This window comes from Polypterus senegalus, chromosome 3 (assembly GCF_016835505.1).
Source record: "Polypterus senegalus isolate Bchr_013 chromosome 3, ASM1683550v1, whole genome shotgun sequence".
In the NCBI taxonomy this organism is placed as follows: domain Eukaryota; kingdom Metazoa; phylum Chordata; class Cladistia; order Polypteriformes; family Polypteridae; genus Polypterus; species Polypterus senegalus.
In genome coordinates, this window is record NC_053156.1 from 301,647,256 (window position 1) to 301,660,161 (window position 12,906).

Genomic DNA, 12,906 nt, shown 5'->3' on the forward strand with positions numbered 1-12,906 from the left:
TTTATTTGACAGTATTTAGATATAATTATATATATATATATATATATATATATATATATATCAAAATACCCACGCTTCATGCAGTGGAAGTAGTGTGTTAAAGAAGTTATGAAAAAGAAAAGGGAACATTTTAAAAATAACATAACATGATTGTCAATGTACAAAGTAATTGTTTTGTGACTGTTATTGTGTAACTGAGTGTTGCTGTCATCAAGGATTTGATTATCATTATTTCTTTCAATCAGGTTCGTATTTGGAGGATGTGTTGTGTTCAAGTTACATTCTGTGTTTGTCAACTGTTGTAAAGATAACAGTTTTCATTCATCGATTCCTTTCTTACTGCATCAATAAACAGCTTGTCTTCCTCTCTATTTGAGACATCACACACTGCATGCACGTGTTTTTTTTACACTGTCTTCCTTTAGCTGGACATTGACTTTTTCCACCGTTTGCTTTGTTTCCGCAGTAGCTGCACTTATGAATATATTTGTATGCATCACACGCATGGTAGAGTGTTTCTATTGGATTTGCTGCTGACGGACAGCCTTATATGGACAGGCACTCAAATACGTAGTAGGCATGACGATGAGAGACGCAACTCCGCATCACACGGCGACGGAGCTGCAGGCTATGGCCGGCATATATGTACATAAGTAGGTTCCAGTTATGACTGTTACGCGTAGAATTTCGAAATGAAACCTGCCTAACTTTTGTAAGTAAGCTGTAAGGAATGAGCCTGCCAAATTTCAGCCTTCTACCTACACAGGAAGTTAGAGAATTAGTGATGAGTCAGTGAGTCAGTCAGTCAGTCAGTGAGGGCTTTGCCTTTTATTAGCATAGATTCATAAATATTATATTAAGATGACAATGCATAATCTATTGGAGGTTCCTGTAACCCCCATAAGTAGAATTGTATTGGTATATTCTTGCCATTACTATTTGCCTTGACTAAACATTATTCTTCAGTTAGTGATCAGCCTTGTCATGTGTAAGGTGTAGAGGGCCTACGGTTTTAAACCTTGCATGTATTTACATGCATCTTGTGCCTAAGGGCCTACAGGCCTTTTGAGTGTGTGAAGTAATTCGTAAAACAACACTTATTTAAGTTACAAGCCATACTTTTAAAGCGTACAGAAGAAGAAGCTAAGAATATTTATGTATATAAGAAGTTAAGAATCTTTAAGTAAAGAAGAAGAAGTAAAGAAGTAAAGAACTTATAAGTACAGAAATAACGAAAGCTTTTCAAGAAAAGCTAAGTTTAGAGAAGATACATTTTTCCTTGCCTTTTATTCTGCGTGTGTAACTATTTTTCCTTTATTCTTGTGTGGATTATTTGCTTTTAACTTTCAATAAATATTTTTAAAAAGAACTTTTGAATTGAGAGATTTCTTTCGGCACATGTTTTACCCGTGCTCGATCTCACCTTATACTTTGGCGGCTACACAGGTTAAACCTGATTAAGTCATTGTTTGTTTTGCAATTACTTAGTACGTTTTTCTTAATTTTTCACTTAAGCTGGCACTTAAGTGTTCAATCTGCCTCAAGAATGATTTAAGAAGAGCTAGAGGAAGTGACGGCGAAAGCGGTAGGAATGAGGAAGGAGTGAGGGCTGCCCTGCTGCCCAAAGCCGAGAGTTGATTCTACAATAGAGTATAATACAATAAAAAGAGGAATAATATTGGAGGTCGATCATCACCATGAAAGTGGATAGTAGACGTCACGGAGTACATGTGTACCAAATTTCAGGTCAATAGGTCAAGCAGTTTGCGAGCTACAGGTGATTTAAAATCCTGGACAGACAAACGGACAGCCATGGTATCGTATTATATAAAAAGATTACTGTGAGTGCCAAATACAAAACTGATGACTAATTAACCAAGTTAAAATTTCCTTTTCAAATCCCACATTATCATGTAATCCTCCTGGGTGGCCATCGGAGAAAAACTGCAGCATTTAAATATAACTACATTGATACAGGACTACTTTTACTCCATGACTGCAGAATATTTTGAACTGCATTTATCAAAAAAAAAAAAAAACTACTAGAGGCAATTTAAAATCAATTTTCATAACTCAACATGATTTTTTTTAGAACATTAACCTCTCCAGTAGTGCTGTGGACTTCTGTTTGAAAACCATTGAGTCCAGACCAATCCCTGCCATAATCCATCCTCTACTAACCTTTACAGCAGGATCTATGCAGTTTAAAAGGTAGCATTCTCCTGGCATCTGCCAAACCCAGGTTGGTCGATCAGACTTCTAAATAGTGAAGTAGGATTCATCACTGCAGAGAACATGTTTGCACTGCACCAGAGTCCAATGATGGACGGTATCCTTTATACAACTCTAGATGACCAGCCGACACTTCCCATTTAGCATTAAGATCTTAAACTTGTGTGCAGGAAACACATTTCATGAAGCTGCTGACACTCCAGCCTTGTGCCTATGTTGCTTCCAAAGGCAGTTTGATACACTGTTGTGAAGCAGGCAACCGTGAAAATAGGGCTTTTGCACATAATGCACTTCAGCACTCGTTGGTCCCAATCTGTGAGTTTGCTAATCTAGCAGACAAGAAATTCCTCGTACTGACTTGTGGTAATGGAGGCATCCTATGACGCTGCCACATTTAAAATCACTGATCTCTTGAATATAACCCAATGTTTGTCAATGGATATTTCATGGCTCTGAGCTTGATTTTGTGCACTTGTTTACAATAGCTGGGGCTAAAACACCTGGGGCCTCATGTATAAACGGTGCGTACGCACAGAAATGTTGCGTAAGAACTTTTCCACGTTCAAATCGCGATGTATAAAACCTACACTTGCCACGGTACCTCATACCTTGTCGTACGCAAGTTCTCCGCTCGGTTTTGCAGACTGGCGGCACCCAGCGTCAAAGCAGTGCTACTGTTCCTGTGTGGTTACTCATTATTTTCCTGACGCGGCTTTATAAATACACTGAAACTAACCGCATATTATTTATTAGTGTAACGCATCTGATTGTAATTAACTTGTAACAATATAATGGTAGAGGGAACAGCCATAGTATTCCAAATACCATAACTGCTTTAGTGTTGTTACTCTCACTTCTCCTTCTTCTTCTTCTTCTTCTTTCAGCTTCTCCCGTTAGGGTTGCCACAGTGGATCATCTTTTTCCATATTACTCTCATTGCACCATTTGGAGTATTTATATCACTGTATCTGAGTGTGAATCACAGCAGCAGCTGATCGGAAAGAGAATTATCAGTATACTGCATTAAGGACACGCTGTCTCAGCCACGGCAAAACGTTTCAAAGCCTTTCCTGTACGGACCTCGCGGTTCAGAAACAGTTTCATCCCAAGAACTATAAACGCACTCAATCAATTTCTCCTTGTAGAACGGTTTGTACTTATAAGTACAATCACCCCACTGTAAACTTGCACTACAGTTATAATATTGCACAACCTGCGCCACTTTATAAAGCACGTATTTACATATGATAACGATATCATTTATAAGATGAAATGCAGCAAAATATGTTTATTATATTATACAGGTAAAACCTTAACTTTATTTAAATAATCTATATTCTTCACTGGGACTGGTGTGAAGGATCGAATAATTAAACATGTACTATGAAGATATTTCATTGTTCCTTAAACGTTTTGAAGAATTGGCGCTCTAAGCTTACTGATGGCTTAACATACAATACAGTTTACAATACAGTTTATTTTTGTATAGCCCAAAACCACACAGGAAGTGCCGCAATGGGCTTTAACGGGCCTTGTCTTTTGACAGCTCCCCAGCCTTGACTCTCTGAGAAGACAAGGAAAAACTCCCAATAAAAACCTTGTAGGGAAAATGGAAGAAACCTCGGAAAGGCAGTTCAAAGAGAGACCCCTTTCCAGGTAGGTTGGGCGTGCAGTGGGTGTCAAAAGTAGGGGGTCAATACAATACAATACACAGGACAGAACAATTCCTTAATACAGCATAATAATAAAAATTTTAGAAGTACGGTTTAACAGTAGATGATATGACATAATTAGGTTTGGATATTTTTAGAGTCCTGGAGACCTCATCCATCTAGCTGCCTCCCCATTTGGCCATGCCACGGCTGAAACGTTGCTCCGATGAAAGGACCCCTCTTTCCCATGATTCCTGTGATCCTCCATCAGGGATGACTTTACCACAGGCAGGCAAACAACTTGGCAGGTGGGCCGTGGCACCAATTGCCACATTTGGGTACCGAGAAAAGAAACAGAATAGGTGAGGGTTAGTATTCAAATATAATTATCATGTTACTTATGTTTTAGTGCTAATGACTAACAACAGAGATGCAGTCTGTACAGTTAATCAGCAGCTCTAGTCAGGATATGCTAAACTGAAGAAGTGAGTCTTCAGCCGGGATTTAAAGACTGAGACTGCCCTGTAACTAAAAGCTCGACCTCCCACTGTTATTTTATTAATCCTTGGAATCCTAAGCAGACCAGCATCTTGAGATCTTAATGTGCGCTCAGGTTTGTAAGTCATGATAAGTTCAGACAAGTAAGCCGGACCTTGACCATTTAATGCTTTATATGTTAAAAGGAGGATTTTGAAATCTGCCCTAAACTTAACTGGGAGCCAGTGTAAAGATTTAAGAACTGGGGTTATGTGTTCATATTTTCTTGTTCTTGTAATAATTCTTGCAGCGCATTTTGGATTAACTGGAGGCTGTATAGAGAACAGTTTGAACAGCCAGTGAACACCGCATTGCAGTAGTCAATCCTACTAGAGATAAATGCAGGAATTAATTTCTCACAATCCTGTTTATTTAGAAAGCGCCTTAATTTCCTAACATTTTTAAGATGGAAAAACATGTTTTGGACGACTTTGTAATATGCGCTTTAAATGACATGCTAGAGTCAAAGATAACTCCTAGATTGCGGGCTGATTCAGTAAAATTAATTGGGATTCCAACTGAGTTAAATGACGACAAAATATTGCTGTGATCAGCGTCATTCCCTCCAACAATTAACATCTCTGTTTTATCTGTATTTAAAGACAAGTAGTTCTCATTCATCCATTCCTTTAATTCACTAACACAACTAATTAAAGACAACATCGGAGAAACTTCATTTGATTTAAATGAAAGGTATAACTGGGTGTCATCTGCATACAAGTGAAAATTAACATTATGTTTCCTAATGAGAGATCCCAGTGGAAGCATGTAAAGTGAAAACAGTAAAGGTCCCAGTACTGAGCCCTGCGGACACCATATTGAACTTCTGTGTATAATGATGGAGTACTGTCAGCACATTTCTGTACATACTGGAATCGATTTGATAAATAAGAACTGAACCAAGCGAGCACAGGGCCTGTAAGCCCAAACATCGTTTTCTAGCCTGTGCAGTAAAATAGAATGGTCAATGGCGTCAAATGCTGCACTTAAGTCCAACAACATAATTACAGTGGAATTTCCTTCATCAGAGGATATCAGAATGTCATTTACAACCCGTGTTAGTGCCGTTTCTGTACTATGACCAGTCGAAAGCCAGACTGGAATTTCTCAAATAAATTGTAATGCGTAAGGTGTGACTGAAGCTGACTGGCGACTACTTTTCTAGTATTTTAGAGAGAAATGGTAAATTTGAAATAGGCCTATAGTTATTTAGTATGTGTGGGTCTTGGTCTGACCTTTTAAGTAAAGGTTTAATGACTGACACTTTTAGTGCATCAGGTACTGTGCCATGCAGTAATGAACTATTGATAATGGTTAGAATAGGGCTGCAAGAACATCCATTGCACTTTTACTAGTTTTGTTGGCACTGGATCTAGGGAACAAGTAGTGGGCTTCATTTTAGTAATTAAAGTTAAGACTTCCTGGTGAGTTACAGGATTAAAATTATTAAAGTGCTGAATGCAATGTGCAGGGTCTGCTAAGCTAGTATTTGGTTTGTACTGTGATGCTGAGATCTGGGATCTTATATTTTTAATTTTCTCATTGAAGAAGTTCATAAAGTCTGTACTGCTAATATCTGTTGGTATTTTGCACTGTTGATCTGAATTCCCATTTGTTAATTTAGCCACTGCTCTAAAAAGTACCCTAGGATTTTTATTATTGCTATCTATTAATGTAGAATAGTATTCTGAGCGAGCTTTAAAGAGGGCTTTTATATTTATTAACACTCTCTGTCCATGCAATTTGAAAGACATGTAGCTTTGTTGTTCTCCATCTGCGCTCCAGTTTTCGACACTCTAATTTAAGAGCTCGAGTATTTTCATTAAACCAGGGAGAGTTTCTATGTGCTTTGATCACTTTTGTTTTAGGGAGCCACTGTGTCCAGAGCATCTCTCAAGGTCACATTATAATGTGATATTAGCTAATCTAAATTGTTTTCCACATTTACATTTGATGTTAACTGATCTAAATGGTTTTCCACAATTACACTCGACTTACTCAAGGTATCTATAAATTTTGAAGCAGAATTACAATCTAGATGTCGCACTGTCTTTGTTTTAATCTGCGAGTGCTGGCATGGGCAGAACTAAATCAAACGTAATTAAGAAGTGATCGGAAATAACTACATTTAATGGAGTAATATTTAAATTTTGAATTTCAACTTTGTAAGTTATAATTAAATCTAATGTATGGTTATGATTATGAGTTGGACCTTTGACAATCTGACAAAATCCTACTGAATTTAACAAATAAGTAAAACATTTGCTAAAAGTGTCAGTTTCCACATCAATGTGTACATTAAAATCCCCATCAGAACTACGTGATCATAATTTATAGCCAAATCAGACAGAAGGTTGCTAAATTCAGTCATGAACAATGAATATGGCCCTGGTGGTCTGTAGACTAGCACTATAATTGTGTTGGAATCTGTTTTAATATTTAAAATGAATGCCTCAAAGGATGTAAAGTTGCCTAAATTTTTAGGAGTGATTTGCATTTTGTTACAATGAATTATTCCAAGGCCTCCTCCTCGACCAGAATCTCTAGACTTATGAAGGAACGAGTATCCATCTGGTGACGCCTCAGCTAGGGAACAGTGTCACATTTACTAAGCCAGGTTTCAGTAAGAAGACACAGATCAGATTTTGTACTTAATATTATATCATTTACCAAAACAGCTTTAGTGCCAAGAGAGCGAATGTTCAATAAACAGCATTTAAAACTGCATGGTTCTTTCTGAACTGCTGATATATTTTTTGTTTTAATTTGAATTAAATTTCTATTACAGATGCCCCTGGTGGAGGGTCTGGTTTTATCCCTTGGTCTAATTATACACCTTATTTTTTGGTTATCAATTAATTTATGGTTTGTATCAACACTAAATTTACTGGATGCCCCACAACAGGGATTATGGGTAACAGCTTCAGGAAAATAACAGGTGGGATAAAGAACAGCCTGTGATTTAAGATCACATGACTGCGGCCTGGATGGTGCTCTAATCAGTCAACCAGGCAGTTTTGCTGCCATATTTTGGGATAATACATAAGATCCCCTCCAGTTAGGATGAAGACCATCTCTTCTGAAAAATCCAGGCCTTTCCCAAAAATCATCCCAATTGTTCACAAATGCTATGCTTTTATTTGCACACCAGGTTTCTAGCCAGCAGTGAAAGGAATGCAATCTGCTATAAATCACACCCCCTCTATATAATCTTGGTAAGGGACCAGATACAATTCAATTCCGACATTTTGTTTTAGCTTTGGTGCATAGAGAGATGAAGTTCCGCTTTAATACCTCAGATTGCTGTAAATAAATATCATTAGTGCCGACATGCAGCAATAAGGTAGATACTTCATCGTCGGCGACACGGTCCAATGCGGCCTTTATGCCAGAAATCTTGGCCCCTGCGAGGCACTTAACATTAACTGTTGGTTTAACATAGTTTGGAATTCTAATATTCCAATCGTACCCCCATTAACGTGTCTATCGAGGTGATCACCATCGATCAAAGAACTGTCACTTACCGAGTGGTTTCCATGCCCGGAGTTGGCACCTACCTTTTCCATTCTCTTTGTTACATATTATACGGCCATATCAGGCTCACTCTTGATATCCGGAGGAATATTGTGTCTTATGTATTGAATGACTGGGACAGGTTCAAGGTATGGAGTGATGACGGTACAGGAGATGATTATACTACACAGGAGCACTAGAAGAGTGAAATGCTTAAGCCCTTCACCTATGGTTCTGCATGTGAGTTGATGGCTGCCGCTGAATTGTTCGGTTGTCGCTTTCAAGTGTACCGAAATGGCCAAATATTTTACACCTTTTGACAACCTCCAATGCCTGTTAAACATCTTAGATTCACAGGTGACGATTTCAGTAGTGGACACTTTGATGTTGCCATGAAACCCATGTTTAATAACGTACTTTAACTCCTATCATCATGAAAGTGATATCACGTATACATCTCAGTATTTTAGTTATTCAGAGAGCTGTAATATCATGAATGTAATGGATTCTGTGTCCAGTCAGAGGAAGAGAGCCGGTTTAGAAGCAAGTAGTGATTCACACACATAGAGCACATACGAGTAGAAGATCAAATACAAAACAAAGCATTTAATGTGCTACTTTAATTACGATGTGATTTGAGAAACTGGTTAATTAAATGATTTTAAGATGACATTTATAATGTTCTACTTTAATGACAAAATAAACTACATGGTTAAAGTGGAAGTTCAAGATTGAAGTTGACATTTCATGCTTTTTCCCCACTGTGTGCCTTTTTTTTTCTCTGTACCCTAATAAGCTTTCATATGACACTCAGACGTTGGGTTACGACTCACCTTTTCATGGCGACTTTGATATCTGAGCTTTCAAGTTTCTCCAACACGCTATGTCACTCGAACAACTTCCTTTTGTTGATTATACCACGGTTTAATTAAACAAATAGTATGTTTTTCCTTTGCCTCCACTTGGTATTCGCTGAAATTCTTATATTTTCCCCGTGCTTTTCCCATTGTCTTTTCACAGAAGGCTGAGCTTAAGGGTGATTTATATTGATTTGCATATTCAAAGAGGCGTAATTCTGGGAGAAGTTGGGGCGAGACATAAGGCGCGTGCACGAGTGTTAGTTTTCACGCTGACTGGGATTTATGTAGCGGAAGGACGTGGAAGTTGGAGAACGCACAGATTCCTGCATCTGGATTTTTCTGTGCGTAAGCACATTTCGGCTTTTGTGCTTACATCATGTTATAGTGCGAATTCTACACACGGCGTTATGCATGAGGCCCCTAATCTTTATAACTTTTGATATCAAAACCAGAAAATCAGAAAGTAATCGGGTCCAGAAACAACTAAACTCAGAAGTTCAAAACATGTTTGATATCGCAAATGGCAGTTTGCAGTTTTTTGTAGCAGAACATGATCAATAGTGTACAACATGATCTCCCCATGTTCATTATTTTTTGTTTTTAAGGTATTCCAGTTTCCTACCATATCTCAAAAACATGCAGGTTAAAGTTTTTAGTAAATCTAAATCTGGATATGAGTAACCCTGTGCAGTTTCTGTCTATATGGGTGGGCAATAATCAAAGTTGGTTCCTGCCATGTGCCCATTGCTGACAGGACTGGCAGCAGCTTCCATGCCCTGAAGAAAATTAAATTTGATAATGGATAACAAAAGAATCCTTCACTTATTGACTAGCTGGCTCAATTCACATATCATACAGTATAATTCAGCAACTTGTCATTTATCTTCTACCTTTATTATCAGACACATAAAAATACAGAAATGTGAAGAATGTCTAACTACAGTACATACTGAATTTCTGTCTATGTGCCCATTTAATGAATTCTTAGTACTCGAGAAATTCACTGTGTTTTGTTTTTAATTTTTCAAACAGGTTCCAGTCGTCGCTGTGCTGGGCTCGGGAGGTGGTATCCGAGCCATGTTGAGTCTGCTGGGCTCAATGGAAGGTCTTCAGGAAACTGGACTGTTAGACTGTGTGACGTACATTTGTGGAGTGTCTGGATCAACTTGGTGAGGACACTGAAAAATATTTAAACTTACTTCCATTGATTCTTGCTAAATGAATACCTCAAAATAATATCCAGTCTCAAGATGTCTGCTTCGTCTTGTTGTTAGTTTTCAGTCAAGCCATCCAACCTTTTCTGTAGAATTCATCAGTTAAACAAAACATAATGGTGTTTAATAAAATAGAAACATTTTATATAAAATAAAAGCCATTTCACAATGTAAAGAGGACAGTGTAAGAAAGATATAACTAAGTACAAAACTAAATTAATATCATTTTGATTCTTTTTAAATAAATATACTGCTCAGAATAATTAAAAAAGGAACACTTGTTAATCAGAGTATAGCATCAAATCAATGACACTTCTGGACTATTGATCTGGTCAGTTAAGTAGCAGAGGGAGTTGTTAATCAGTTTCAGCTGCTTTGGTGTTCATGAAATTAACAACAGGTGTACGAGAGGGGCAACAATGAGATGACCCCCAAAACATCAATCCATCCATTATCCAACTAACTATATCCTAACTGCAGGGTCACGGGGGTCTGCTGGAGATAATCCAAACCAACACAGGGCGCAAGGCAGGAAACAAACCCCGGGCAGGGCGCCAGGCCACCACGCAGGGAGGATGCGGGAAGCCACTGTGCTGCCCTACTTCCAAAACAGGAATGGTTTAACAGATGGAGGCCACTGACATTTTTCCGACCTCATCTTTTTAACTGGCTACAGTCAGTGTCACTACATGAGGCGATACCTGGACCCTTCAGAGGTTGCACAAGTAGTCCAACTTCTCCAGGATGGCAGTCACATCAATAAGTGCCATTGCCAGAAGGTTTGCTGTGTCTCCCAGCACAGTCTCAAGGCCATGGAGGAGATTCCAGGAGACAGGCAGTTACTCTAGGAGAGCTGGACAGGGCCATAGAAGGTCCTTAACCTATCAGCAGGACTGACTGGTATCTGCTCCTTTGGGCAAGGAGGAACAGGATGAGCACTGCCAGAGCCTACAAAATGACCTCCAGCAGGCAGGGCACTGGTGTGAATGTCTCTGACCAAACAATTAGAAACAGACTTCATGAGGGTGGCCTGAAGGCCAGACATCCTCTAGTTGGCCCTGTGCTCATTGCCCGGCACCAAGGAGCTCAATTGGCATTTGTCATAACAACAACAACAACAACAACTTTTATTTATATAGCACATTTTCATACAAACAGTAGCTCAAAGTACTTTACATATTAAAGAATAGAAAAATGAAAGACACAATTATAAAACAAAATAAATCAACATTAACATCGAATAAGAGTAAGGTTCAATGGCCAGGGGACAGAAAAACAAAAACTCCAGACGGCTGGAGAAAAATAAAATCTGTAGGGATTCCAGACCATGAGACCCCCAGTCCCTCTGGGCATTCTACCTAACATAAATGAAACAGTCCTCTTTGGATTTAGGGTTCTCACGGAAGGGCTTGATGATGATGGTCACGTAGACTTCTTCCTTTTAATCCGTCCATCATTGTTGGAGCATCATGAAGCTTTGAGTAGGTGGAGGTGGCGCAGGCCACCACCACAAAGAAACCGGAAAAAGAAACAGAAAAGAGAGTAGGGGTCAGTACGGATTTTAGAGCCATCATGAATAGTTATTATGAAGAATTGAATATACAGAGTATCAGGATTAAGTTAAATTAAGATTAAAATGAAGTTATAAAAGGCCATGTTAAAGTAATGTGTTTTCAGCAGTGTTTTAAAGTGCTCTACTGTATCAGCCTGGCGAATTCCTATTGGCAGGCTATTCCAGATTTTAGGTGCATAACAGCAGAAGGCCGCCTCACCACTTCTTTTAAGTTTTGTTCTTGGAATTCTAAGGAGACACTCATTTGAGGATCTGAGGTTACGATTTGGAATATAAGGTGTCAGACATTCCGATATATAAGATGGGGCGAGATTATTTAAGGCTTTATAAACCATAAGCAGAATTTTAAAGTCAATTCTGAATGACACAGGTAACCAGTGTAGTGACATCAAAACTGGAGAAATGTGTTCTGATTTTCTTTTCCTAGTTAGGATTCTAGCAGCTGCATTCTGCACTAGTTGCAAACGATTTATATCTTTTTGGGTAGTCCTGAGAGGAGTGCGTTACAGTAATCTAGTCGACTGAAAACAAACGCGTGAACTAATTTCTCAGCATCTTTCAGTGATATAAGAGGTCTAACTTTACTTATGTTTCTTAAGTGAAAAATGCTGTCCTAATGATCTGATTAATATGTGATTTAAAATTCAGATTACAGTCAACAATCACCCCTAAGCTTTTTACCTCCGTCTTGACTTTTAATCCTAATGTATCCAGTTTATTTCTAATAGCCTCATTGTATCCATTATTGCTGATCACTAAAATTTCAGTTTTCTCTTTATTTAACTTGAGAAAATTACTATTCATCCATTCTGAGATACTAGTCAGACATTGTGTTAGTGAATCAATAGAATCAGGGTCATCAGGTGCTATTGATAAGTACAGCTGTGTGTCATCAGCATAGCTGTGGTAGCTCACGTTGTGCCCTGAGATAATCTGACCTAACGGAAGCATGTAGATTGAGAATAACAGCGGACCCAGGATAGAGCCTTGTGGAACACCATATTGGATATCATGTGTCTTGAGTTGTAATTCCCACAACTAACAAAACATTTTCTCCCTGTCAGGTAGGATTCAAACCAATTTAAGACCCTGTCAGAGAGGCCCACCCATTGACTAAGGATGTTGTGATCAATGGTGTCAAATGCAGCACTCAGATCTAAGAGGATGAGAACAGATAAATGGCCTCTGTCTGCATTTACCCGCAAGTCATTTACTACTTTAACGAGTGCAGTTTCTGTGCTGTGATTTGTTCTAAAACCTGACTGAAATTTATCAAGAATAGCATGTTTATTTAGGTGGTCATTTAACTGCATAATGACTGCCTT

General features: G+C 38.5%; 1 protein-coding gene across 1 annotated transcript in view; it reads left to right on the forward strand.

Moving 5' to 3' along the window:
- The window catches only part of LOC120526370 (cytosolic phospholipase A2 gamma-like), a 114,320-nt gene that overhangs the window by 32,678 nt on the left and 68,736 nt on the right, over window positions 1-12,906 (forward strand). The window contains exon 5 of the mRNA XM_039749505.1: window positions 9,827-9,963. Within this exon, the coding sequence (XP_039605439.1) occupies window positions 9,827-9,963 (137 nt within the window). The remainder of the gene's footprint in view (window positions 1-9,826; window positions 9,964-12,906) is intronic.